Source organism: Oncorhynchus gorbuscha, linkage group LG12 (assembly GCF_021184085.1).
Source record: "Oncorhynchus gorbuscha isolate QuinsamMale2020 ecotype Even-year linkage group LG12, OgorEven_v1.0, whole genome shotgun sequence".
NCBI lineage: Eukaryota > Metazoa > Chordata > Actinopteri > Salmoniformes > Salmonidae > Oncorhynchus > Oncorhynchus gorbuscha.
This window is the reverse complement of record NC_060184.1, coordinates 51,820,135-51,848,054: the sequence shown is the minus strand read 5'-3', so window position 1 is coordinate 51,848,054 and position 27,920 is coordinate 51,820,135. Positions and strand designations below refer to the sequence as shown.

General features: G+C 42.8%; 1 protein-coding gene across 1 annotated transcript in view; it reads right to left on the bottom strand.

Moving 5' to 3' along the window:
* Positions 1-27,920, bottom strand: part of LOC123991123 (ribonuclease 3-like) — a 138,823-nt gene that overhangs the window by 94,363 nt on the left and 16,540 nt on the right. Inside the window, 8 exon segments of the mRNA XM_046292350.1 lie at positions 758-860; positions 3,349-3,448; positions 5,911-5,970; positions 15,047-15,107; positions 15,218-15,356; positions 18,770-18,877; positions 20,394-20,501; positions 25,895-25,994. Coding sequence (XP_046148306.1) covers positions 758-860; positions 3,349-3,448; positions 5,911-5,970; positions 15,047-15,107; positions 15,218-15,356; positions 18,770-18,877; positions 20,394-20,501; positions 25,895-25,994 — 779 coding nt within the window.

The following is a 27,920-nucleotide window of genomic DNA, read 5'->3' as shown; positions in this document are numbered from 1 at the left end:
ATGATGTCGTTTGGACGAGCGGTTTGCTGATGTCAATGTTGTGAACAGAGTCCCCATGGTGGCGGTGGGGTTGTGGTATGGGGCAGGCATAAGCTACGGACAATGAACAGAATTGCATTTTATCAATGGCAATTTGAAACGCGCAGAAATACTGTGACGAGATCCTGAGGCTCATTGTCGTGACATTCATCCTCTGCCATAACCTCATGTTTCAGCATGATAACGCACGGCCCCATGTCGCAAGAATATATAGATAATTCCTGGAAGCTGAAAATGTCACAGTTCTTCCATGGCCTGCATACTCACCAGACATGTCACCCATTGAGCATGTTCGGGATGCTCTTGATCGACGTCTACGACAGCGTGTTCTAGTTCCAACCAATATCCAGCAACTTCACACAGCCATTGAAGAGGAGTGGGGCAACATTCCACAATCAACAGCCTGATCAACTCTATGCGAAGGAGGTGAGTCAAATAGTGGTCATACCAGATACTGACTGGTTTTCTGATCCACGCCTCTACCTTTTTCTAAAGATATATGTGACCAACAGTGGCATATCTGTATTCCCAGTCATGTGAAGTCCATAGATTAGGCCCTAATGAAAATATTTCAAATGACTGATTTCCTTATATAAATACTCAGCAAAAATCTTTGAAATTGTTGCAAGTTTAGTTAATATTTTTGTTCAGTGTAGCTACGGTACATAGCTAACAAAGACATACAGAGAGAGACAGTCACACACATCGGTACACTCACCTATGAGTGCTTCAAAGCAGTTGGCCATGGCATGTCTCAGGTCTGACTCCCTACAGAGGTCTGGGCCGTGGGCATACAGCATGAAGCGATCCAACTCCAGTTTCTGGCAAAGCATGAAACATACCAACACATACAGTCACCAACTGTGCCATGCAATACTAGGAAAAGCAACCGTTCACTGGCCTATTGGTCCAGCTTGGCACATTTTCTACTAGCGTGGTCTGAAAGCCCGCTAGCCTAGTCGCTGTTTACCTGATACAGCGACCAGGCAGGTGGTGATTTTTTTGGGTTGAAAAGGTTCAGATTTCGCCAGTCCGAGTGACTCTATACTGTTCTGTTCTGCATGACACTCAACTACAGTAAAAGGTCTGTTGTCTGTAGGAGAGAGAGAGAGACAGCTGTGCCCTGATCTGTAAGCTCTCACTGTGTGGGCCCTGGCCAAATGTAGGGCACTATATAGGGAATAGGGTGCCACTTGGGATGCAGAACAGACAGGACACTTGGGATGCAGCAACAGACAGGAGCATTTGGAAGAGGGGACAGTCACAGGACAGATAATCATGACATAAAACTGATAAATCATAGGGCTGACCTTCATTCTACTGGAGGGACAGGGATGGCGTAGGGAGGGCCATGGTAGAGACCAGCCTGTCACTGGCTGGCAGCCTGTCACATCTCAAACGCAATGTGCAGGTCCCAAATGGCACCCTATTCCCTATACGCTGCACTACTTTTAAACCAGAGCTTAAGGGCTCTGATCAAAATGAGTGCACTAAATAAGGAATAGGGTGCCATTTGCGAGTCATATTTGTTTGTTTTCATCACAAATATTATCAATCTTCTCAAATAAGTGACCTGTGCATTTGTTTCTATATTAACAATTTGTGCAGTCTTATTTTCCAGTTGATATCATGTATTGTTTGCAGTAATAGCAATGTAGCTACTTTACCAAATTAAAATTAAAATACATGACTATGCATCAACAACTTCAGATGATTCATTCATTAGAAAGATAAACGTGATAATTACATTTGGAAGTGAAAAAATGTTATATAAATACTAGGCCTCACTAACTTACAGGGAACTTGCTGTTCGACTTTCAAGTTTTACAAGTGAAGTGTCGGCTTACGCCTGTTGCTTTCTGAAAACATTTTTCAAGAGATAATTACAAGTGTTCTTGTGCAGAGAAGGAGTAGATGTTTCGCTGGCTTAAGAAGAACTGGGAAACTACTTGGCAACCGTTGCATATTGTATCACACTCACTTTCCCGTAAATGGCAAATTGAAACGAGCCAAAGTGCCCCTGCGTCCCAAACAGCACCCTATTGCCCTAAGTAGTGCACTACTTTTTTACCAGGACCCATAAGGCTCTGGTCAAAAGTAGTGCACTATATAGGGGTATTGGGTGCCACTTGGGATTCATGCACCCAGCGATAGCGTTAACATGAATGCAGGCAGCTGCATCTTGGTATTCAAGGGGGAGCAACATGAAAGATTAAAGATTTAATTGCTTTTCTCCACATCATGGGATGATTAGTGTTCTTTCTCCAACAACAGTGCCAGTAGTATGGTAGGCAGGGGTGTTTGCCGTGTTTTTGGCAATACGCTGTTGCCACAGGAGGGGCCGAGAGGTGTGTGTGTTTTGTGTGTGTGTGAGCTTGGTAATATGCTGCTGCTTCAGGAGAGTGGCATCTCGGAATGGGGGAAGTTAGGAATGGTCCCTAGGGAACCTGCAACACTAATACTAGACCTGAAGAACAACAACCTTTTAACTCTAATTACAGACAGAAGAGAGAAGTGAGAGAGAAAGAGAGAGACAGAGATGGAGAGGGGGGGTGGTGCAGGGGGGGCAGAATTACTTCTCTCCCCTGTGTACTCTTACAAGAAAGTTATAAAGGAGAGGCACAAACAATAAAAACAGGTTTCTATCCATCGTTGTGGTGAACACTCTCATATTGCTGCTCATATCCACACCCTGTGACCTTTAGAGTAGAACCGTCTTAGGCTGTGTTTGAAATGGCACCCTATCCTCTACAAATATTTTATTTTTAAGATGATCATAAATAACTACTCAATATTATTCGTAGATCAGTCAGTCGGTCACAATTTACCCATGACACATCACGGTTTTGATGCACTCAAACATGGCCAATTAACATAAGTTGTAGCAAGAAAAATGTGCAGTAACAAGCTCCAACAGAAATGTATAAAGCAATCATTTCAAACCTTGCTGATATTTGTAGACGAACACGTATCTCTCTATTATGCGTGGGAATACTTTGGGACAAATGTCCTAATTTAAAATCAATTGGAGCTGATTTTCAAATGTGTTTTTATAGTCTTGTGTCCAAAAAAAAAAAAAACTTAAGAGAAATAAAATTAACAGTGGGCTGCCAGTTGGGGAATTTTGCCCTACATGGTGAACTACTTGACCAGATCCCCATTGGCCCTGTTCAAAAGTATTGCACTATGTTCCGGTTTCCCAGACACAGACTAAGCCTAGTCCAGGATTTAAACATACGTTCAATGGAGAATCTAGTCCAGGACTAGTGTTAAATAATTTTCCTGGAAACTGTCCCTAAAAAGTCTCACCTTTGCTAGCATGGCCAGGTGCTGGTTCTGTACAATGGCTGTTCTGTAGGTGGCGAGCCCTCCTTCCTCCAGACTGGGGAACAGGTAGTACAGATGAACACTGTGGAGACAGGAAACATAAACAGAGTCGTTAGATCCAAGATGGCTGACGATGTGTCACAATCTCACTGATCCCCAGCTGTGTGCAGGCAACCAACCAGAGACCCATTAGATCCGACATGGCCAACGACAGGACACAGATCCCCAGCTGTGTGCAGGCAACCAAAGACTTGTTATTATCACAGGTGGGACCAAGGGTCACAGTTAGGGCTGGGCGATATATCGAATTAACGACATGTTAATGCCTGTATCACAGAACCTGTATTGCAGAATTTCATTTTTAGGAACGTTTTGTCTTTTTGGTCTCGTCTCCTCTCCACTGTGTACATTCCCACTTGCAGACACCAAGCCCCTCCATCTGCCACTAATAAAGACGAAAGATAACTTCTTCCTCTCGGACAAGCAGTTTAAAGACGCTATTTGCATTTTAGGTTTGGTTCAACAGAATCGGTCATCGGTCATATGGACAGCGAAACGCTTAGACACTATTTTACTGTAATAGGTGAGAACATAAAAATGATATAATCAGAAAGGTTGTCTCATGAGAGTACCAATAAACATAATTGTGGAAAATTCATGCTCAGTTTGTCGCGCGCAGTGACACACATTTTGGTCACAGACTTATTTATGTGCTAGCTGTCTAGTGTGTGTTTCATAAATGTACAATGAGCAAAAAAATACATTTATATAAGGAATTAGCAACCTGTTCTCATTCTGAGAAATAACTGTTTTCTTATAAGGTAGGCCAATTGATTTCAATATCTGAACAGGCTGTTAAAAATAGTTGGGAGATGGAAAGGAGTGTATTCGTAACAGTTCAACTGTTCTACATTGTTAGCAAGCAAATATATCCAAATTGGCTAGACTTGAAATAGAATGTTTAGCTGGCTACTCACTAGCACTTGGGCTTGTGCTCGAGATATTGTTTGAGACCAGAGTTCATTTTCTACAAAGTCTGCTATAAGAACTTGGTCATTATTAGTGGATGTGCATTGTGAATGGTTCTTGTTACATTTGCAACAAAAAGGCCATTTTCATAGACAGACTATTGATTATTGCAACAACACAAAAGGCTGTTTAAACAATTTACATAAAATAATACAATTATTAGTGGGCCTTATGGTTGTAGAAGGCTAATATTTAGCTTAGCTATAATTCCACAGGCCCTGAATTCATTAGATTATTGCTGACTGTTTGAAATGCAGCATATTGACCTTTAATTGTACAACAAAGCTTATTTAGAGAAAACAGAGCATTGTTGGAAAAGGACCCGTAAGTAAGCATGTCACTGTTAGTCTAAACCTGTAGTTTACGACGCATGTGACAAATAAAATATTATACTTTCAATATTTTGTTTTCTAGCTGTGATAAAAATAAATAAATAAAAATCAGCATCTAGGTTAACAATGAAAGTCGATCAGTGCTCCAGTGTATTTAAATGCAACAGTTTTTCTAGAATGCATTGTCCACTGGGCAGCACAGGTGTGAGAGCTTACAGTATGTGGTTGTTTGTGATACATCCCGACAATAAGAAGAGGACAAGGACGGAGAGAGGTGAAGGAGAAGAGAGGAGGGATCGAACTTAAAAAAGACCTTGTTAAGAAGTGTTAAGCCTTGACATTTTTAAAGGGACCGTAGGCAGGTACGCCTGTGGTGAATAGATGAAGCATTAAATGGCCATGAAAGATCTCAAGATCTCTCATCTCAAATCAGCCAGCATACTCTGTAACACTTCAATATTCTATATATACCCGGATCCTGATAGTCGAGTTCTAAAAATGTTCAATCCAGCAGACAGCAGTAGTATTGCTATAAAGTAGCAATATAAACATACGGTATATATTCACAGTAGCAGTCAAAAGTTTGGACACACCTACTCATTCAAGGGTTTTTCTTTATCTTTACTATTTTCTACATTGTAAAACAATAGTGAAGACATCAAAACTATGAAATAACACATATGGAATCATGTAGTAACCAAAAAAGTGTTAAACAAATCTAAATATATTTGATATTTGAGATTCTTCAAAGTAGTCACCCTTTGCCTTGATGACAGCTTTGGGTTTATGGTTCCAGTTGGGACACAGCAGAGGTATCTAGGTAGAGTTGCAGCGACAATGTCAATGTAGTAATAATAGCACCATGTCATTAGTGGTGTGGCAGTGCAAGCTGAGTGGTGCCTGGACCACAGCGTTCTCCTCTCACCTGGGAGTGACTCAGTCAATAACACACACGCAACATTCTCATAGCTAACTGCTAGTTGTCATGGAGAATTTCAGCAGGCCCTATGAAAAGAGCTACGGTGAAATTACAACCGAATACCCAATTAGGGGGAAATCACAGACTAGAATAAAGAGGAGGAGAGGGGGGAGAAGAGGGGGAGTTGTCGCCATGTTCGACTAGCGGAGGCGTCCGTCAAAGAAAGAGAAAAAGAGCGAGGGAGCTGACTGACGTAAATCTCACCTGGTGAGAAACTCCACGACGGCGTCGCCGAGAAACTCTAGCCGCTCGTTGTGATTGATCCTGAAAAGAGAGAGAAAGAAATGAAATAAGAGAAATGAAGGCATAGAGGAGAGAGAGAGAGGTGTTTATTAAGTCTCAGTCTATCGTATATGAGACATTTACACGGGAACCACAGGTCTCAGACAGACCAAATCAACACAATCTGACAAATATCAGGGGTGAAAATCCAATAGCGACCTGAAATATGGCCTGTACATGTTTCAATCAAGTTTACTCATTCTTCTCAAGTGTATTCATTCAGCCTCAAACTTTCACAAATCTATAGCACACAATGCAAAGGTGTTATAGAATAAAAATGGCCCCTGGCGTCAGAGATTGGTGATGATACTTAAGCTCACTCATGGAGCTAAGTGCAGGGCCAAACCGTACTAGGTCATAGCAAAACAGCAACCGCTTGGCATAGGGACATTGCATTCGCTAGGTATACACTACCGGTCAAAAGTATTAGAACACCTATTTATTCAAGGGTTTTTCATTATTTTTACTATTTTCTACATTGTAGAATAATAGTAAAACTGTTGTTACACTAAGGTTTTAATTATTTTATTTTGAATGGATTATTTTGCTCTTACTGTAGTACTCTCCCGACCAGTCATGTTGTACAGCGTCTGAGTGGAGCAACGGTCTAAGATACTGCATAGCAGTGCAAGCTGTGTTGTTACAGATGCTGGTTCAATACCCATGCGGTCCTTGACTGGGAGACCCATGAGATGACTCTAGGTTTTTGGTTTCTCTCCCTCTAAAAACAGAAATAAATAATTTTAAATAACAAATTGGCTTTATTTACAAATTAGTAACAATGTCTCACCCCATGTTCAATAATGGCCTTTTTCTTGCTCATGTACATTATTTGAAAACGAAATCTTTACATAAGTTATATAAAAAAAAGCCCCTTGGATATTCTCACAGATATATATTAACCCTGTTATTAGCACGACAATATATATTGTTCATGGCTCCCGAGTGGTGCACATTGGGATTGCCTTGCAGTTCTCCAGCTGTTTCCACCGAAACACTGGTGGGCGTTCAAGGCACGAGGGTAGGGGGCACGGGATGGGCCGCAGAGCCGTGCACAGAAGACGGACCGAGCCCATGGGGAAGGGAGGAAGGGGGGTTGGACCCCACTGGGTGGCAGGGAGCAACTCTAACTTCTTATGGCTGCAGTGGCAGTATTGAGTAGCTTGGATGAAAGGTGCCCAGAGTAAACAGCCTGCTCCTCAGTCATAGTTGCTAATATATTCATAATATTATTAGTATTGGATAGAAAACACTGAAGTTTCTAAAACTGTTTGAATTATGTCTGTGAGTATAACAGAACTCATATGGCAGGCAAAAACCTGAGAGGAAATCCAACCAGGAAGTGAGAAATCTGAGGTTGGTCGATTTTCAACTCATCGCCTATTGAAAACAGAGTAGGATATGGATCTGCTTGCACTTCCTACGGCTTCCACTAGATGTCAACAGACTGTAGAACCTTGAATGAAGCTTCTACTGTGATGTGGAGCCGGATGGGAGCTGTTTGAGTCAGTGGTCTGGCAGAGTGCCAGGTCCTGGTCACGCGCATACTACGTGATATCTTCCTGCGTTCCGTTCCTCCTCAAGACACAAAGGAATTCTCCAGTTGGAACTTTATTGAAGATTTATGATAAAAACATCCTAATGATTGATTCTGTACTTAGTTTGAAATGTTTCTTCGACCTGTAATATAACTTTTAAGTTTTTGTCCGAATAAATGGTCGACCAGCACCAGCGTTTGGATAGGTGTACCAAACGCGCTAACAAAAGTAGCTAATTGGACATAAATAATGGATATTATCAAACAAATCAAGCATTTATTGTGGACCTGGGGTTCCTGGGAGTGCATTCTGATGAAGATCATCCAAGAGAATATTTATCATGTAATTTCTGGTTTATGTTGACTCGTTTTATTACATTTCTGAGCGCTGTCTCAGACTATTGCATGGTTAGCTTTTTCCGCAAAGTTTTTTAAAAATCTGACACAGCGGTTGCATTAAGGAGAGGTATATCTATAATTCCATGTGTATAACTTGTATTATCATCTACATTTATGATGAGTATTTCTGTTGAATCGATGTGGCTATGAGAAATCACTGAATGTTTTTGGAACTAGTGAACGTAACTCGCCAATGTAAACTCCGATTTTTTTATATAAATATTAACTTTATCAAACAAAACACACATGTATTGTGTCACATGAAGTCCTATGAGTGTCATCTGATGAAGATCATCAACGGTTAGTCATTAATTATATCTCTATTAGTGCTTTTTGTGACTGCTCTCTTTGGCTCAAAAAAATGGCCTGTGTTTCTCTGTGGCTTGGTGTTGACCTAACATAATCGTTTGTGGCGCTTTCAATGAAAAGCATATTTGAAATCGGACACTGTGGTGGTAACAAGATTACCTTTAAAACAGTATAAGATACATATATGTTTGAGGAATTTTAATTATGAGATGTCTGTTGTTTTGAATTTGGCGCCCTGCACTTTCACTGGCTGTTGTCATCTCATCCTTTTAACGGGATTGCAGCCCAAAGAGGTTTTAAGGGGCATTGCACTAATAATGGCGCTGACTAGGGAAACAGTCCCGCTGTTCTTAGTGCAGTCTGCACGTTCAAACAAAAAATAATGTATCTAAAAATGCCGTGAAAAATGCCCCTTAGATATGAATTCGGAGGGAAGATATGGTTAAATATTCAAGCATTAGACATCTCACTAAAGGCGTCAGTCAAAAGTCATACTTAAACCGAAATGGATTTAACGAAAAATGACATGAAAAGCACACATTTGTCAATCCCAAACTCTAAAAGGAATTGGAAAGGTAGATAGAAATTATTTGTGACATTGTGGATACAATAAAGAATGTAAACAAGATCTAAACAAGATGCTGTATTTTTAATTACAGTAGTGATGGCCAGCTGGTGACATTTTGAAAACAAGATTTCAAACACTTGTAGCCCGATTAGCAGGACAATAGACCCTTTATAGCCCGACTACTGTAGGTGGGAACATCCCCCTACCTGCAAAAAAATGACATTGCGACCAAAGAGAAGAGACTAAATGGACATTGTTTTCATTAATCCAGCTTCATTCTATGGTGTTACCTGTTCCAAAGTTAGGACAGTAACCACAAGAAGACTTGAAAATGAGCCTGAGAGGATCACCAAAACTAAAGGTATTTTGGTTTCAGTGCATTTTCTTTCAAAACCTCTTTATATAGCCTATCAATGTGTAGGCACACTCTGTAATAAAATAGATAATTAAATAAAGGTTTAAAAAAAATAGATCATACAAACATGCCGATAACCACCCTTGGAGATCAGTGGACAAAATGCTGGACAACGGGCCGTACAGAAAAAAGCGCATGGTTGCCAAGAAAGCGGTTAGTTTTGCTAGATTCTTAAAATGTGTACGCAGCATGTGTGTTGGAGTCCATTTTAATTCAGATTAGTTCCTATCATAGGCCACTGTAATCGATGGGGGCTCAGGACAGTACCATTCTGATCATCTGATGAAGGTGCACATGGATCAGATTCAAACTTTGAACACAGAGATTGAGACATTGAGGTCAGACCAGCAGAAAGAGAAACATTATAGGAGGGCAGAGAAAGGGTGACAGCTAATGCATTGGCCCAGAGCCAGGCGGCATTGGCGGAGAGACAGGCTGAGAATGGTGCATTGAAGAGGGCGAGGAACGAGATGGGAGTCACAATCCATGCCAGGCACACCTGTGAGCTCTGGAACTCCACCTCTGACAGGCAGAATCAACATACAGTACAGGTTCATCAGGTTGTTGGTTCACCGTGACATTTCCATTCCTCTTCTGACAACAGAACTTGACCAACTGCTCACCAGGTAAAGCAAGGGCCGTCCGGACTGTTATGTTGTTCTGCTATAGCCTAATAAACAAATGCAGGTGGCTTGTATCTTCAAAATGCTTTACATGCTTTATTATCCACATATAAAAGCATCCAAACAAAAGCATTGTTGCTTACTGGAAAATACTCTTTCAAACACACACGGTCACATTGTACAGTGCCATTATGGCTATTAGCAGGGATATACACTGCTCAAAAAAATAAAGGGAACACTTAAACAACACAATGTAACTCCAATTCAATCACACTTCTGTGAAATCAAACTGTCCACTTAGGAAGCAACACTGATTGACAATAAATTTCACATGCTGTTGTGCAAATGGAATAGACAACAGGTGGAAATTATAGGCAATTAGCAAGACACCTCCAATAAAGGAGTGGTTCTGCAGGTGATAACCACAGACCACTTCTCATTTCCTATGCTTCCTGGTTGATGTCACTTTTGAATGCTGGCGGTGCTTTCACTCTAGTGGTAGCATGAGACGGAGTCTACAACCCACACAAGTGGCTCAGGTAGTGCAGCTCATCCAGGATGGCACATCAATGCGAGCTGTGGCAAGAAGGTTTGCTGTGTCTGTCAGCGTAGTGTCCAGAGCATGGAGGCGCTACCAGGAGACAGGCCAGTACATCAGGAGACGTGGAGGAGGCCGTAGGAGGTCAACAACCCAGCAGCAGGACCGCTACCTCCGCCTTTGTGCAAGGCGGAGTAGGAGGAGCACTGCCAGAGCCCTGCAAAATGACCTCCAGCAGGCCGTGCATGCGTCTGCTCAAACGGTCAGAAGCAGACCCCATGAGGGTGGGGGCCTGACGTCCATAGGTTGGGGTTGTGGGGGCCCGACGTCCATAGGTTGGGGTTGTGCTTACAGCCCAACACAATGCAGGACGTTTGGCATTTGCCAGAGAACAACAAGATTGGCAAATTCGCCACTGGCGCCCTGGGCTCTTCATAGATGAAAGCAGGTTCACACTGAGCACGTGACAGATGTGACAGTCTGGAGACGCCGTGGAGAACGTTCTGCTGCCTGCAACATCCTCCAGCATGACCGGTTTGTTGGTGGGTCAGTCATGGTGTGGGGTGGCATTTCTTTGGGGGGCCGCACAGCCCTCAATGTGCTCGCCAGAGGTAGCCTGACTGCCATTAAGTACCGAGATGAGGTCCTCAGACCCCTTGTGAGACCATATGCTGGTGCGGTTGGCCCTGGGTTCCTCCTAATGCAAGACAATGCTAGACCTCATGTGGCTGGAATGTGTCAGCGGTTCCTGCAAGAGGAAGGCATTGATGCTATGGACTGGCCCGCCCTTTCCCCAGACCTGAATCCAATTGAGCATATCTGGGACATCATGTCTCGCTCCATCCACCAACGCCACGTTGCACCACAGACTGTCCAGGAGTTGGCGGATGCTTTAGTCCAGGTCTGGGAAGAGATCCCTCAGGAGACCATCCGCCACCTCATCAGGAGCATGCCCAGGCGTTGTAGGGAGGTCATACAGGCACGTGGAGGCCACACACACACTACTGAGCCTCATTTTGACTTGTTTTAAGGACATTACATCAAAGTTGGATCAGCCTGTAGCGTGGTTTTCCACTTTAATTTTGAGTGTGACTCCAAATCCAAACCTCCATGGGTTGATAAATTTGATTTCCATTGATAATGTGTGTGTGAATTTGTTGTCAGCACATTCAACTATGTAAAGAAAAAAGTAGTTCATAAGAATATTTCATTAATTCAGATCTAGGATGTGTTATTTTAGTGTTCCCTTTATTTTTTTGAGCAGTGTATTTTGGCCTTTATCGGCGGCACACAATTGGCCCAGTGTTTCTCCCCCTCTAAAAACAGAAATACATGTTTTGGCCTTCACAAATATTACTTTGGCCTTCATTCAGATCACAATCGTTCACTTTCATTTTTTGAAAACGAAATAACCTCCAAAATATCGTTATATATTATCAAGTTGATGGCACAGTCATATAGCCCGGCACCAACATAAAGCTGAGTGACTCACTCATTCATGGCTTTGGATCAAAATAAATAAGTACCAACATTCTTTCTGATAGTCTTTAATAAAAATAAAAAAAGGTTTTGGATGGGGGCTCCCGCAGTGCAAAACGCGTTGCTACAGATGCAGGTTCGATACCCGTGCCAGCTGCCATCAAGAGACCCATGAGGCAGCTTTTGGTTTTAACTTAGAATCCTCCAATGCTCTATATGTAATTATCGGCGGAGAGTCACGTAATATTTTACGATATACTGTAGGCCTACTGTAGGCGACATGAGTCTCACTAGCGTTGATTAATGTCCTGTTAAAAGTGGTGTAGGTTTTATTTAAAGATAGCATAATGAAGTAAGAAGCAATAGGATTTGCAGCAAAGGCCTACAACTATTTTAGCACTGTTTTGCTCTGCTCTTAGACAAGCATGAGGACTTGACTTGATAAATCAATGAGATGTTTATTTTCACTTAATCTCTGTTTGGGTATTGGTTAGACTACAGTTATACAATTAGGGTGTAGAAATGTTATGCTCTTAGTGTAACCTTTATTTAACTTGGTAAGTCAGATAACCTCTTGAAGCTAGGGGGCACTATTTTTATGTTTGGAAAAATAACATTCCCAAAGTAAACGGCCTATTTCTCAGGACCAGATGCTAGAATATGCATATAATTGACAGATTAGGATAGAAAACACTCTAAAGTTTCCAAAACTGTCCAAATATTGTCTGTGAGTATAACAGAACTGATATTGCCAGGAAGAGGCTTCTATTTTGAAAACGTCATGTTCCATAGCCTCCCATTGCTCCATTTAAAGGGATATCAACCAGATTGCTTTTCCTATCGCTTCCTCAAGGTGTCAACTGTCTTCAGACATTGTTTCAGAACGATAACATCGCGTCAAGTGGTCACATGAGTTCTGCTCGCGCAACAGAATTTGGACAGCTATTGTTTTTCCCTCTCCTACTGTGAAAGACATTTGCGGTTGATTTATTATCATTTATATACAGTATTTTAAAAACAATCTGAGGCTGGATTCTAAAAAAAATTGACATGTTTCTGTGGACATTATGGATGTTATTTGGAATTTTATTCTGCGTTGTCATGACCACTCTTTCCTGTGGATTTCTGAACATAACGCAACAAACAAACTGAGGTATTTGGATATAAAAATAATCTTTATGGAACAAAAGGAACATTTGTTGTGTAACTGGGAGTCTCGTGAGTGAAAACATCTGAAGATCAAAGGTAAACGATTAATTTGATTGCTTTTCTGATTTTCATGACCTAGCTACTTAATGCTTAGTGTACATAATGTTATGCTATCGATAAACCTACACAAACGCTTGGATTGCTTTCGCTGTAAAGCATCATTTCTAAATCTGAGATGACAGGTGGATTAACAAAAGGCTAAACTGTGTTTTGCAATATTGCACTTGTGATTTCATGAATATGAGTATTATTTAGTAATATTATTTGACTGTTGCGCTATGCTATTCAGCGGTTGCTGATGACAATTATCCCTCTTAACTTCTTGATGCTACCCATCCCTTAAGAACAAATTCTTATTTACTCGTTCCTCCCTGTCGGGGAATTGAACCCCGGTCTCCAGCACGACACAGGGATTCTTTAGCTAAATAGCCCAGTACTGTAGCCTACTCCCGACTGTCACTTTGTACAGCGCCATATTTTCCATTCCATCCCAACGGAAACGAAGAGGGTTTTTCATTTTTTCTTGGAATAAAAAAAACAATATTATTCAAATTAATTAAGCTAAATTTCTTAAAATGTACAATTGTGTCCAATTTACTATGTTCTTACAAAAAAAGGTTTTAAATTCTCTAGTACAGCCACTATTGAAGGATATCAAATGCTTCTCAAAGATGCCATCTGGTGGTAAAACTAGCATTAATGGTACCAGTTGTTGACATCTAAATAATGTGTCAGAATTCTGTGGCACCATGCAAACTGTGCCGCAGAACGTTGCAACTTTCAAAAGGACGAACCCCTGTAGTAATCAAAAAAGTGTTAAACAAATCAAAATGTATTTCATAGTTGAGACTCTTCAAATAGAAACCCTTTGCCTTGATGACAGCTTTGCACACTCTTGGCATTCGCTCAACCAGCTCCATGAGGTAGTCACCTGGAATGCATTTCAATTAACAGGTCTGCCTTGTTAAAAAGGTTATTTGTGGAATTTCCTTCCTTCTTAATGCGTTTGAGCCAATCAGTTGTGTTGTGACAAGGAAGGGGGGTAGACAGAAGATAGAATTTGGTAAAAGACCAAGTCCATATTACGGCAAGAACAGCTCAAATAAGCAAAGAGAAATGACAGTACATCATTACTTTAAGACATGAAGGTCAGTCAATACGGAAAATGTCAAGTACTTTGAAAGAAACCAAGCGCTCTGATGAAACTGGCTCTCATGAGGACCGCCAAAGGAATGGAGTTACCTCTGCTGCAGAGGATAAGTTCATTAGAGTTACCAGCCTCAAATTGTTGCCCAAATAAATGCTTCACAGAGTTCAAGTAACAGACATCTCAACATCAACTGTTCAGAGGACACTGCGTGAATCAGGCCTTCATGGTCGAATTGTTGCAAAGAAACCACTACTAAAGGACACCAAAGAACATTAGATGTCCAAATTTGAGATTTTTGTTTCCAACCGCCATAAGCAGCCAACAAGTACTCAGCATATGTGGGAACTCCTTCAAGACTGTTGGAAAAGCATTCCAGGTGAAGCTGGTTGAGAATGCCAAGAGTGTGCAAAGCGGTCTATTTGTGGCTATTTGAAGAATCTCCAATATAAAATACATTTTGATTAGTTTAACACTTTTTTGGTCACGACATAATTCCATGTGTGTTATTTCATAAGTGTTGATGTCTTCACTATTAAATCTACAATGTAGAAAATAGTCATAAAAAAAATAATAATTAGGTGTTCTAAAACTTTTGACCGGTAGTGTTCATTACATATATATGCCATTTAGCAGACGCTTTTATCCAAAGCGACTTACAGTCATGTGTGCATACATTCTACGTATGGGTGGTCCCGGGGATCGAACCCACTACCCTGGCGTTACAAGCGCCATGCTCTACCAACTGAGCTACATAATGGATTGGAATAAGAATAACCCCTGCATCAGAAGTTGGGGACATTGCTTAGACCTCCTTATGGAAGTAGGGCCTACCTGGAGGGGGAGGGATCATCTTGTCCAAGACGAGACATGATGTTGATCAAGGTGTTGATTCCTGACCAATCAGACAGAGGTTGGTTAGTCAGCATAGACAACAGAAACATCCATCAATCAATATTGATGATGTGTGCGTGTGCACGTTTGTATTCTACCGTAGGTACCCACCCTTCTTCCTCATGTACATGTGGTGGACCTTTCTGTCCCCATACTTGGGCTGGCGGATGCCGCAGTTGGACAGGGAGTTACGGGCGTGGTCCGGGTTCATGCCAAAGTTCAGGTGGTGGCTGGGGTGAGTCATGGCCAACTGTAGAGAGAGGGAGAAGAAGTCAGAATCTGCTGATGGTGACTCTTCTAGGACCGTATGTGTCACCATCTGAATGGATAAATTGAGCTACAGTATGTACTAATCGGAATAAGCATCCCAAAAATATGAATCAAATGGAAAGAAGTATAAATGAAACAAATATTTTGGAACAAATAAAGCCAGTTAGCACACTGGAAGATCTACACATTCCCCACCACTGTGCTTTGTTTGGAAAGCAGGGCGTCTGTCTAATCCGAACATCGTCAACCAAGGAGAAACAGGGAAAAGGGAATATATAATACTCTCAGTAAGACGTGCCGAGCATTTATCAATCTAACATTATCAGAATGTAGCTTCTATCAGCAAAAACACTAACTCATCTCTCCTCTCAACGGACTGCTCGGGTTTCCAACTTAAAATCAATTTCAAGCTCCAATGAGATACATGTAAAAAGTTAACAGAGGGGGTTTCAATATCATCAGTCCAGACGCCACCAGGGTTGTATCCTTGAACAGAAACAAATCAATTTTTGTTGTAACTAAAAGAAACAGAACTGCGTTCAACAGTTCAGAACTATTTGACCTTGCACTAGTAGATGTCTAGCACAACTCTGTCCTCTTGTCTGAAAGGTTAACACAAAAATACTTGGAATTCTAAATGATCCCTGTTGGTCAAACTGAGAAATGTCAGACACATCGGCTGTGTCCCGAATGGCACTCTATGAGCCCTGGTCAAAAGAAGTGCACTGTACAGAGAAAATGGTGCCTTCTGGGATGCAACCGTCAAGTGGCAAAGACAGTACACTTAATCGTCCTTCTCAAAGTTAACGTTACACTTGAAAACACTCGGAATCTAACGGCTGCCTCAGACCACTTGTTAAACAGCTAAATGCGTCGTTAGATGCTTTTTTTGCCCTCCCACGTCACTTTATACACAGAAGATCTCCGCTATAAACTTTGTGGGTTATCCGTCTCTATGTGACCATGACAACTTCAGAACAGAGTTGCCTACAAATACAAAGTTGCACTGTCTTTGCCATTGACACAAACAAGCACTGTATAAAAAAAAACGCTTCAAATGAAAACCGAGATGATTGCATTAAAATGAACCGTAAGCTTTCAATCATATTGAAATAAATGTCATGGTCAATCATTTGAGTTCTATTTTGCTATTGGTATCTTGCCATCTGTAATGGTATCAGTATAATTCCTGATGTGTAGCCTAACATGTGCGCAATGATGTGCCAAATCTGTGATTTAGTGCATTTTTATTGGGTAGGCATTAGAATAGGCACGCCTTAATATTTGCAGCCGTAGGTGGTAATATCTCCCTAGGAGCTGATCCATCGTCAGTATTGTGAAATAATTAAAATATGTTAAGGAAAGACTTGAATAGAGAAAGCCTATCAGAGAGCAGCGCTCCCTTTCATTTGATCCTATCAGTATAGACTCATGATCCAACAACGCACTTTGCGACCGTTCCTTCTGAGTGGTATTTTGGGAAACGCATGTTACATCTTCGGCCGTTGTAGGAATGATGCATCGTTAAAAATATATATTTTAAAACACACTCATAATCCTACATTCCATCGCTATCGCGAAACCGGTTCCTGGAGAGGATGATTGTCTGTCAAAATTATGACTGCATGAAGTTATATAATAATAATAGTTATGGGGCTTTGGATGTACTGACCATTGCATTGTCTGCTGACTGCTCAACAGCCTTTGGCTAAACTTGAGTAATCGTGATAGATGAACCTGCTAGTCATCTATGAACCTTTGAACATCTTGAAGAACGATCTAGCCTTAATGGCTCTTATAATCTCCAACCGGCAGAAGAGGACTGACCACCCCTCAGAGCCTGGATCCTCTCTAGGTTTCTTCCTAGGTTCCTGCCTTTCTGGAGAGTTTTTCCTAGCCCCCGTGCTTCTACATCTGCATTGCTTGCTGTTTGAGGTTTAAGGATGTTTTTTTTATATAAGCACTCTGACATGTGCTGATGGAAAAAGGGCTTTATAAATACATTTGATAACTCAGGCGGAAAGTCTATCCCCTTCCTATCCCCTTATATGGTGCACTACTTTTGACCAGGGCCTAAGGGGAATAAGGTCCCATTTGGGATGCAGTTTGAAACTTGACAGACACATTTTGCTGTATGAATACATAAAAAATGTATAAGCAGCAACATGTTGTCTTGATCAATGCAAAGATACCCTTTCTGCAAGATCAATCATTGTTTCAGAGACAAAATACATTTAAAAATGAAAGGAATTGGAGCATAAATTAGACTACATTAATTATTTTGGAAATTAGACATACGAAAACATGATCCACTTTGGTGCCTCTTGCACGTGTCACCAGCATGTATGCACGCACACACACACACACACACACACACACACACACACACACACACACACACACACACACACACACACACACACACACACACACACACACACACACACACACACACACACACACACACACACACACACACACACACACACGACATCTGAGATGGGGCTGTGGTAGAGTTTTACAGTTTAATTATTGAGGCCCTTCGGGCCTACTCTGTTCCTGGGGAGAAGGGGGGGGTGGGTGAGGGAAGAGAGGAGCGGTGGGGGTGGTAGAAGAGAAGAGAATGTAGAGCAGGGGTGACAAAACAGCGGTGGAGATGGTTGTTTAAAGAACAGAAGACGAGGGGGCAGGCAGGAGATCCTCGACGATGCTTGCATGTCTCCAACCGTCACTACATCTTTAACCGAAAACGATCTTGTAATCTAGAGCTCCCCTGCAGGACAATAGAGGGAAATACAGGAAATGGACTGGTGGTGTTACTAGTGTGTAAGGCCTCTGCCATCAGCCAGGGCTTTCTATTTAAGAATAATGATGACAGGCCATCATTACTACCATACAAAGATAAGGCCACTTCCTATCACACACACACATAATCAGACAGACAGACACACAATACCGCAAGTTAACACATACATGCAAGTGCGCACAATAACACACATCTAAATTAGGGAGGTGTTACAGGGTCCGTGCAGAAATCAAAATGCAGAAATCATGACTAGGTCTTTAGGTGTCTTTTAATTTGCCATGTTTGTTACCCCCTACCCCTTTCAGACATACCAAAAAGCAGGTCAAAAGAAGCAGGCATGGTAAATTAGTGGGATCTTTGTCTTTGAACGAAAGGGTAAGAGGCCTTTGAGTGTATGATCGTGAGGCAACAAGTCAGCCATCCCCCTTTCTTTAAGCACGAATACAACACATTACTTTCTAATGTATCAGTCTCTGTATGACAGCTCTCCAATAGTGCTGGAGGAAGCACTGAGGCTAATGCTGAGAGCTCTGGAAGGCTCCAGCCCTGATGGGACTACACTGGCTGTGTGCGTGTGTTTCTCTCACCTGTAACAGACAGCGCTCCTTGAAGACGTAGCCAATGAGGTCGTCCAGGTGCTTCAGACACTGGTGGTAGCGGATGTGGTGGGTCAACACTGGCAACATCATAGCATGCTGCGGAGGGATGAGAAAGAGAGAGAGGAGAGAGAGAGATAAGTGGACGAAGTGAGAAAGAGGTGGAGAGAGACGGTAAGAGGGAAGGGAGAGAGAACATGGCATAATCAAATCAGCCAGTCATTATTAAGTGGCGCTTCGACAGAGAGGGAGATGAAATAATCACGAGTCCAATCAGTGTGCATGTGTTCTTCGCCGTGAGGAGAAATTAAGAGTTGTGGGGGAAATTCAAATGTTGACACGGACGAATCAGGACCTGGTGACACAAACCTGCCTGTGCAGAAACATAGCCAGTGTCAAAGAAAACAAATAAAAGACAGAGAGGAGTGAGCGAGCGAGAAAGAGAGAGGCGAGGGAGAGACTGTGCGAGTAAATGAGAGGAAAAGAGTAACCAATATGAGCTATCATTAGCGGGAGTCTCATCAGTCCGTACTAGGAGAACAGTGGGGGAGCGTTGTGTAGCGGTGGAACACCCATTAAACCCGGCACCACCGCGTAAGAGCAGGCTGCGCTGCATGTTTTAATTAGTGTTACCAGGGGAGCCCGGGGCTCCTACAGGTCAGTCAAATGAGCTGCGTCGCTCTCTCTCTCTCTTTCCCTCTGCTCCATCTTTCTCTCTCTCTCCATCCTCTCCCTCTGTTCCTTTCTCTCTCTCTCCCTGTGTGTCTTTATCTCTCTCTCTCTCTCTCTGTGCTAACCACTAACCCACACAGCCCCAGAGCTGATCAGTCAGCCCACCCCTGGCCCTCGACTGCCTACCCACCGCCCACATCTACACCACTCTAAGGCCTTGTTAACCACCCAATTAACAAAGCAAGACCGTGTCTCCGTGTCTCAACCCATCAGACTCGCTCAAATTAGGCTACTGCTCGAGTGGCTGAGATAACATTAGCATGGGTCCACTCCCAGACCAATTTACTCACTGGGTACTCAGTAGGAGACGATGGGGAGGGGTGTAGGAGTGTGTGTGTGTGTAGGGGTAGGAGTGATAGTGTCTGTGTGGAGGCAGGAGTGTGTGTGTGTGTAGGAGTGATTGTGTGTGTGTGGGGGCAGGTGTGTGTGTGTGTGTGTGAGTGTAGGAGTGATTGTGTGTGTGGGGGCAGGTGTGTGTGTGTTTAGGGGTAGGAGTGATTGTGTCTGTGTAGGGGTAGGAGTGATTGTGTCTGTGTGGGGGCAGGTGTGTGTAGGGGTAGGAGTGATTGTGTGGGGGCGTGTGTATGTGTGTAGGGGTAGGAGGGATTGTGTCTGTGTGGGGGCAGGTGTGTGTGAGAATGAGAGGGCTGATGTGCCGTCAGTGTTCACCTCTAGCTACCGGCCAAGAAACTGCTCGCCATGTGCCTTTGTTTGCTATGCGTGGCTGACGTGATGGTATGATGCTAGAATAACCAAACAGGTGGTCAGGTGTGTGTGTGAGTGTGCATCCATGTTTGTGCATCTGTGCATAGGTTTGCTGTGTCTCTGAGAGTACAGTGTACACTGTGTGCGTGTGGGGCAGCAAAGCATCTCGCCTGCCTACCTGACAGAGGTCAGAGCGGATGCCAGTCTTCCAGAAGCCCTGGCTGCTGAGCTCCACGGTCACCTCTCGGCGCATGGTGTTCTTCTGGCGGATCTTCTGAAGGGCTTCCTGATAAAACAACACCCGTACATTATTAAGCCTAGTGTGTGTGTCAGATCGGAGCTTCCTGACAAACACACATACATTATTGATCCACTGGGTCAGTGCTGCTGCTACAGAGGACAGCCAAACATCTTTACAACACACAATGTCTGTTAACCCAGAAGTAAAATATTGCGTAATTTGGTCAGCTGCGTGATTAACTTGAGTTCATACTTGTTAGAAATTGAGAGTTGAGAGCAAAAAAAAGTCTCCACCCACACAAAAGGAAACTCTCAGCTAAAGCCCCCCCCCCCCCCACCCCCTACCAGGGTGTGCACATGAGCAAAACACTCAAGACAAAGTAGTTTAAGCACCGCCTTCACTCAATCCTGATACGTCCAAATAACCAGTGATGAAAACCCCATAACCAGAACTAATGCTGTTCGTTATCTCATGCATCCCGCTCAGACACTGCAGATTTTTCGGTCGACTCGCAGAATCTGCCCACGGGAGATTACACCACACACAGTTAAACATTCAGGAACACACACACACAGAGAGACAGAGAGAGAGAGAGCGAGAGAGAGAGAGAGCAAATCTACCAGAGACACACACAAACAGGTATAAAGAATACACATGCAGCAATCTTTCCTTCCTCCCCTCTCTCCAGGTAGTGCTCCAACGTGTGTGGGCATGTGTGCGAGAGAGCTGGAAACTGGACCTGCAGCTAGCACTGGCTCCAACACACACACAGTGCATTCAAAGACACACACTTGGTTGTCTAGAAACCCCAAAATCCCTGGTTCTAGGGCTAAAGTGTACACAGTGGCAGCGCCTGCAGAAGAGCAGACAACACAGAGAGGCGAGGTCTGCACCAGAGACATTCAAGTACCAAAATGTTACTACTTTTCACCACTACTTTTTTCTTACATAGCGCATGACTTTAACCAGTACAATAGGGAATAGGGTGCCATTTAGGACACAACATTGGGCCAGTATCCACAAAGTGTCTCAGAGTAGAAAATTGGTCGTAAGTGCTAATAAAAAAAGAGACATTTTACTCTTTGGTCACACACCCAGTCGACAGGTATTTAGGACACAAAAATGCAGTGAGTCAGTGGTAGCTGTACACACATACAATTGCTTTGGAGTTGTTAAAAGAATGTTTTGATATTTCTATATGAGCGATCCAGAAATAATCTAGACCGACATGTATCTCTCGCGCTTTACACAATGATTTCACGAGTCCAATTTCACGATATGCCTAAATACTTAACATGATGTAGGTAAATAAATAATACAAAACAATGTGTTTATTTATTTGTCTATTGGTTTCATTTAAACTTATCCCTTTGGAGCGCCACATTATTTATAAAAATAAAATAAAAAATAAAAAATAAAGTTGGGCAATTAAAGGAATCTTGGGCTTATGCCAACTTTGATTGTGTTCGACGAAAATGACATACCTTTAAAACCAATAATGTATATAAACTCTGTAATGCTGATGCTATGTACTGACCATTGAGAGGCTTTATTGGCACTCCCCAGTAGGAGCAGCCCGCCATAGGAATGAATGGAATTCTACAGTATTTCAATAAAAAATGTTTCAAGGACAAAATGACATGTATTAAAGTATTATTTATTTTTTAATCAAACATTTTAAACAGTTTCTTAATGTGTATGTTTAGTTCACATAATATAGAGCTCACATCTGGTGACTGGTGATGCCTCATTGCGATTAGTTATTCCCCATCACTTGCAACAATGCCAATGAGTGTCATCACTATCTTTCCTTTGCGGTACCTCAAACTTTCGTGATAACCAGCCGAGAAACATTTATGAGTTAATTTGACTCCTGGCACAGAGCTTGGACAGTGTCTTATCATTCTAAAACCTACACTGGGAGTTTTTTTTGTGTCTTAATACAGATTTTAACAGGATTCCTAGGACCTTTCCTGAGATTCTTTGTGGATACGGGCCATGGTCTGGGCTGACAGAGTATGTCTACGAATCAGAAATAGGACTGGGAACATGTGTATCAGCACATCGGTCTTCTCTGGTGGTACCATTGGGCTAGTAACCGGAAGGTTGTTGGATTGAATACCCGAGCTGACAAGGTAAAAATATGTCATTCTGCCCCTGAGGAAGGCAGTTAACCGACTGTTCACCTGGCGCCGAAGACGTGGATGTCGATTAAGACAGCCCCCCGCACCTCTCTGATTCAGAGGGGTTGGGTTAAATGCGGAAAACACATTTCTGGCCCAACGCTCTAACCACTAGGCTACCTGCCGTCCCATAGCTGCCTGTCATTTTAAATTAGAATTTGAAAACACTTTCAAATACTAGGCTAGTTATAGGAAACGATTTGAAAATACTTTCAAATTCCAATAGAAGTTGTTGATTTGGGCCACATTACTTACAAATAGACAGAAAATAGGAATTAAAATAACAATAATAGTGTGTGTGTGTGTGTGTGACAGGCAGCTACGTTTAAAGCATATCAAAGCGGCCGGCCAGGGGCCCTGGATCCTCCAACTGGGGTGCAACACGTCTGTCTCTAGGGGCAGAAAGAGGCACCCTCAGGGATTCTCTCTGGAGCAAGAGGCCCCAACACTGCAGAACTGACCCTGCAGTGCATCCCAAAGTCACCTATTTCTTATATAGTGCACTACTTTTGAACAGGGCTCCTAGGGCACCCTATTCCCTGTGTAGTGCAATGCATATGGCTATGGTCAAAAGTAGTGCACCATGTAGGAAATAGGGCGCCCTTTGGGATGCATACATTACAGTGAGAATCAACCATCTAGAGCACCAACCAACTTCTCTTCTCTGTTGAGATGAAAAGCTTCTTTCCCCAATTTAAGGGCTCTGGTTTGGTCGCAGTGTTAATTTTACACTATTTAGCACAAAAAAAACAGATGAATGTGTACCAGAACTGTGGATGAACAAGTGATACACAAACACTCACAGACACTCACACCCCTAATGAAGTTCCCAGGGGGTTGGGGATAATAGAAGTGTTGCTGTATTGTCATGGGTGGGTGAAGACTCGCTGAAATAGCGGACCCTTGGAGATGGGATGGCCTGGTGTGTGTGTGTGATGAAATAATTGCTCTATAGGTTGACAGTGGGAATATCAGTAACTGTAAGCGACGCTGCCGGAGCCCCTAGCCAGTGCTACCTTGAAAATAGGATTATTGACTGTGCGCTTAAGACACAGACACACACACAGACACACAGTCTGAGCTGGAGCTTCACCAGCCTCGACAGCTACTACTTTAGAAAATAACACATAGCTCAACAAAGGCAATAGGAGCAAGCGGAGACAAAATACATATACAGTAGATGAAATGAAGCTATAGACAGTGGTTACAGCCTTAATGGCAATCTATTCCCTCCACAGAGCACTAGATTAGAGGTCGACTGATTATGATTTTTCAACGCCGATACAGATTATTGGAGGACCCAAAAAAGCCGATACCGATTAAAAAACTGTTTTATTTGTAATAATGACAATTACAACAATACTGAATGAACACTTATTTTAACTTAATATAATGCATCAAATAAATAATGAAACATGTTCAATTTGTTTTAAATAATGCAAAAACAAAGTGTTGGAGAAGAAAGTAAAAGTGCAATATGTGGCATGTAAAAAAAAAAAGCCAACGTTTATGTTCCTTGCTCAGAACATATGAAAGCTGGTGGTTCCTTTTAACATGAGTCTTCAATATTCCCAGGTAAGAAGTTTTAGGTTGTAGTTATTATAGGAATTATAGGACTATTTCTCTCTCTACCATTTGTATTTCATATACCTTTGACTATTGGATGTTCTTATAGGCACTTTAGTATTGCCAGTGTAACAGTATAGCTTCCGTCCCTCTCCTCGCCTCTTCCTGGCTCAAACCAGGAACACATCGACAACAGCCACCCTTGAAGCAGCGTTACCCATTGCTCCACAAAATCCGGGGCCCTTGCAGAGCAAGGGGAACAACCACTCCAAGTCTCAGAGCGAGTGACGTTTGAAACGCTATTAGAGCGCACCCCGCTAACTAGCTAGCCGTTTCACATCGGTTACACCAGCCTAGTCTCGGGAGTTGATAGGCTTGAAGTCATAAACAGTGCAATGCTTGGAGCTGCTGGCAAACGCACGAAAGTACTGTTTGAATGAATGCTTATGAGCCTGCTTGCTGCCTACTCCTGCTCAGTCAGACTCCTCTATCAAATATCAAATCATAGACTTAATTATAACATAATAACACAGAGAAATATGAGGCATTGGGTCATTAATATGTTCACATCCGGACACCATCATATAGAAAATAAAATGTTTATCATTTCAGTGAAATACGGAACCGTTCCGTATTTTATCTAATGGGTTGCATCCATAACTCTAAATATTCCTGTTACATTGCACAACCTTCAATGTTGTGTCATAATTTCGTAAAATTCTGGCAAATTAGTTCGCAACAAGCAATGCAGCCCAAACTGTTGCATATACCCTGACTCTGCGTGAAATGAACGCAAGAGAAGTGACACAATTCTCCTAGTTTAATATTGCCTTTTAACATGAATTTCTTTTAACTAAATATGCAGGGTTAAAAACATATACTACTGTGTATTGATTTTAAGAAAGGCATTGATGTTTATGGTTGGGTACATTCGTGCAACGATTATGCTTTTTTCGCAAATGCGCTTTTGTTAAATCATCCCCCCGTTTGGCAAAGTTGGCTGTCTTTGTTAGGAAGAAATGGTCTTCACACAGTTCGCAATGAGCCAGGCGGCCCAAACTGCTGATAATCAGCAGTTTGTGCCGCCTGGCTCAAATTATGATTATGATAGGCACCGCATCGATTATATTCAACACAGGACAAGCTAGATAAACTAGTAATATCATCAATGTGTAATTAACTAGTGATTATGTTAATATATTTTTTTTTTATAAGATATGTTTAATGCTAGCTAGCACCTTACCTTGGCTCCTTGCTGCACTCACATAACAGCCTGCCATGCAGTCTCTTCGTGGAGTGCAATGTAATCGGCCACGATCGGTGTCCAAAAATGCCGATTACCGATTGTTATGAAAACTTGAAATCGGCCCGAATTAATCAGACATTCCGATTAATCGGTCGACCTCTACACTAGATATCACCCGGGGCCATATGGTTCTGGTCAAAAGTCATGCACTATTTAGGGAATAGGTTTGCCATTTGGGACCCATGCAGTGAATGGGGCATCAAGAGATCAGGATCTCAGCACTGCAGCACACGGCTACAATCTGGTGTTAGATGGTTCTAGTAATTACACTAGCACACGTTTCAGCCTCACGCTCCTGTGAAATTACAATTGCATGAAGCTGGCATGAGTCATACTTAATTATAATGAGGCCAGGGAGATGTACTGTAGTGTGTGGTACCCACCTCCCTCTGTGTTAGCTTCTGCTTGTCTATCTGCTTGACCTTGGGGCTGTTAGCCAGCAGGTGGCGTAGTTTCACATAGCTCTTCCACAGCTTCTGGTACCTAGGTGGGCAGAAGTCAAGCTGAGGCTCAGAACAACACATCAATATTTCAACAGCACCGACCATTATTAAACATAATTTAACAGTAGCCTCCAGACATTACTCCATTAGCCTGCTCTGTGTGTGTGTGTTGTGGACTGGGATGGCTCTTCTGTAAGTCTCCTGTTTCAGACCAGAGAGGCCGGTGAGGCCACTTTCACCCACCCAGGCATTACAGATAAAACAGTTTATAAGCGCTGGTTGGTTGTTGTAAGACTAGTTGTAAGACGCTCACTGTTCACTCTTCTGTAAAGTGCTGCAGTTACATGTGTGTGTGGCAAGAGAAGGGAAGTCTCTCCACATGCCACAACAACAATCTATTATATTAGTTTTTGGTCTTAGTTTGCTTTTGAAAAGGACACCGTTGTGGGATAGGTGATAATGATGGACCATTGAAAAACCTCCTCAGATGGACTGACTCTAGTAACGAGACTGAGGGAGACGAACTGTGACTCTGCCCATCTCTGACCGCTTCTCTCCATTAAGGCTCTTTCCTCATTTATAGCCAAAATTATCCAATTATATGAGTAGCGTCCGGCTGGACAGGGAGAGAGAGAGAGAGAAACATGCAGTAGAGAGGACTGGAGATGAGGGGAATTATAATTAGGGAGTTTTAATACGGCGACTTCATTAGTGAACGGTGTAGAGGGAGACTGAGGCAGAGTGGGCTTTACCGCCGTGATTACCGGCTCACCACCGGCCTAACGGCGTGTGTTTGTACGGCCGGCAGCCGGGGGCCGCGGCAGAGAAGAGGAGGGCAGGGTGAAGCTGCAGCCTGGGAGGCCTCCCTCCCCAACCCGCTCACATGACCTTTCAGAAGATCCACTCTGTGCTCTCAGGGTGCCTCAGGCTGGTGTGTGTGTCTGCCACAAACTCTTTCATTAACATATGCTGCATGCCTGCCGTCACTCTCTCGTTTACACTCGTTCCCCACCTTCTGCTTCTAACTCCTCTTTCGCTCTCTTTTTCTTTCACTCCCTCTATCAGTCCCTCCATAGAGATACTGTGGTTAGAACAACCCGCACTAAGGCAAGGAAACAGGAAGGGACAGCTTAAGATATGCAGCCGTGTCCTCTCTTTTCCTCTCTCCCCCACTCACTCTCCTCTCTGTGGCATTGCCATCAATGCAATTAAAGCCAACTGTCGTTAATGATGTCCCCATCCGCCCATAAATTTGTCGTCTGCGGCTTCGAGGTTTGAGGGGAGTGTGCGCGCGTGTGTGACCACAGCAAAAGAGCACAGAGACAGACTGAAGGTCGGACATCCCTAACATTATGAAAAGGTGACTAACATCACTCAAATGACACAGACCTGAGCAGATACACAATACTGGCAGGGATTCATAATGAGAAGATCTCTCCTGTTTACCTATAAAGCCTTCTATCCCTCATCATCGACATCTATTCCCTTCATAGTGCACTACTTTTGACCAGGGCTCAAGTCAAAAGTAGTGCACTATAAAGTGAATAGGGTGCCATTCGGGATGGGCCCCTAATCTTCTTAAAGTATCTGACAGGAACCCTGTCACAGGACGCAGATAAGAGACACAGACAAAAAAGAGAAACTAGTCGAAGAGTTTCACTTGTTATTGGCGCTTGGTTTTGGTTGTTATTGTTGCTTTCTCTACACTTCGGAGACGATAGCAGAGGATAATTTAATATACAGTAAGCTTTTGGTAATTATGCACAGGCACAGTACAGTATTCCCTCTACTCCTCTCTGTGTGTGTGTGTGTATGTGTGTCATTACTATTCACGAGACAAACCGTGCCGTTCTCACGGCGACAGCGCCCGGTGGAACCTTAGGACCCCGTGACAACGCATTTGAAAATGTCACGCCAATCTTTCTCTCCCACTCGCTCTCCGACATTCCCCCTCTCAACACAGAAG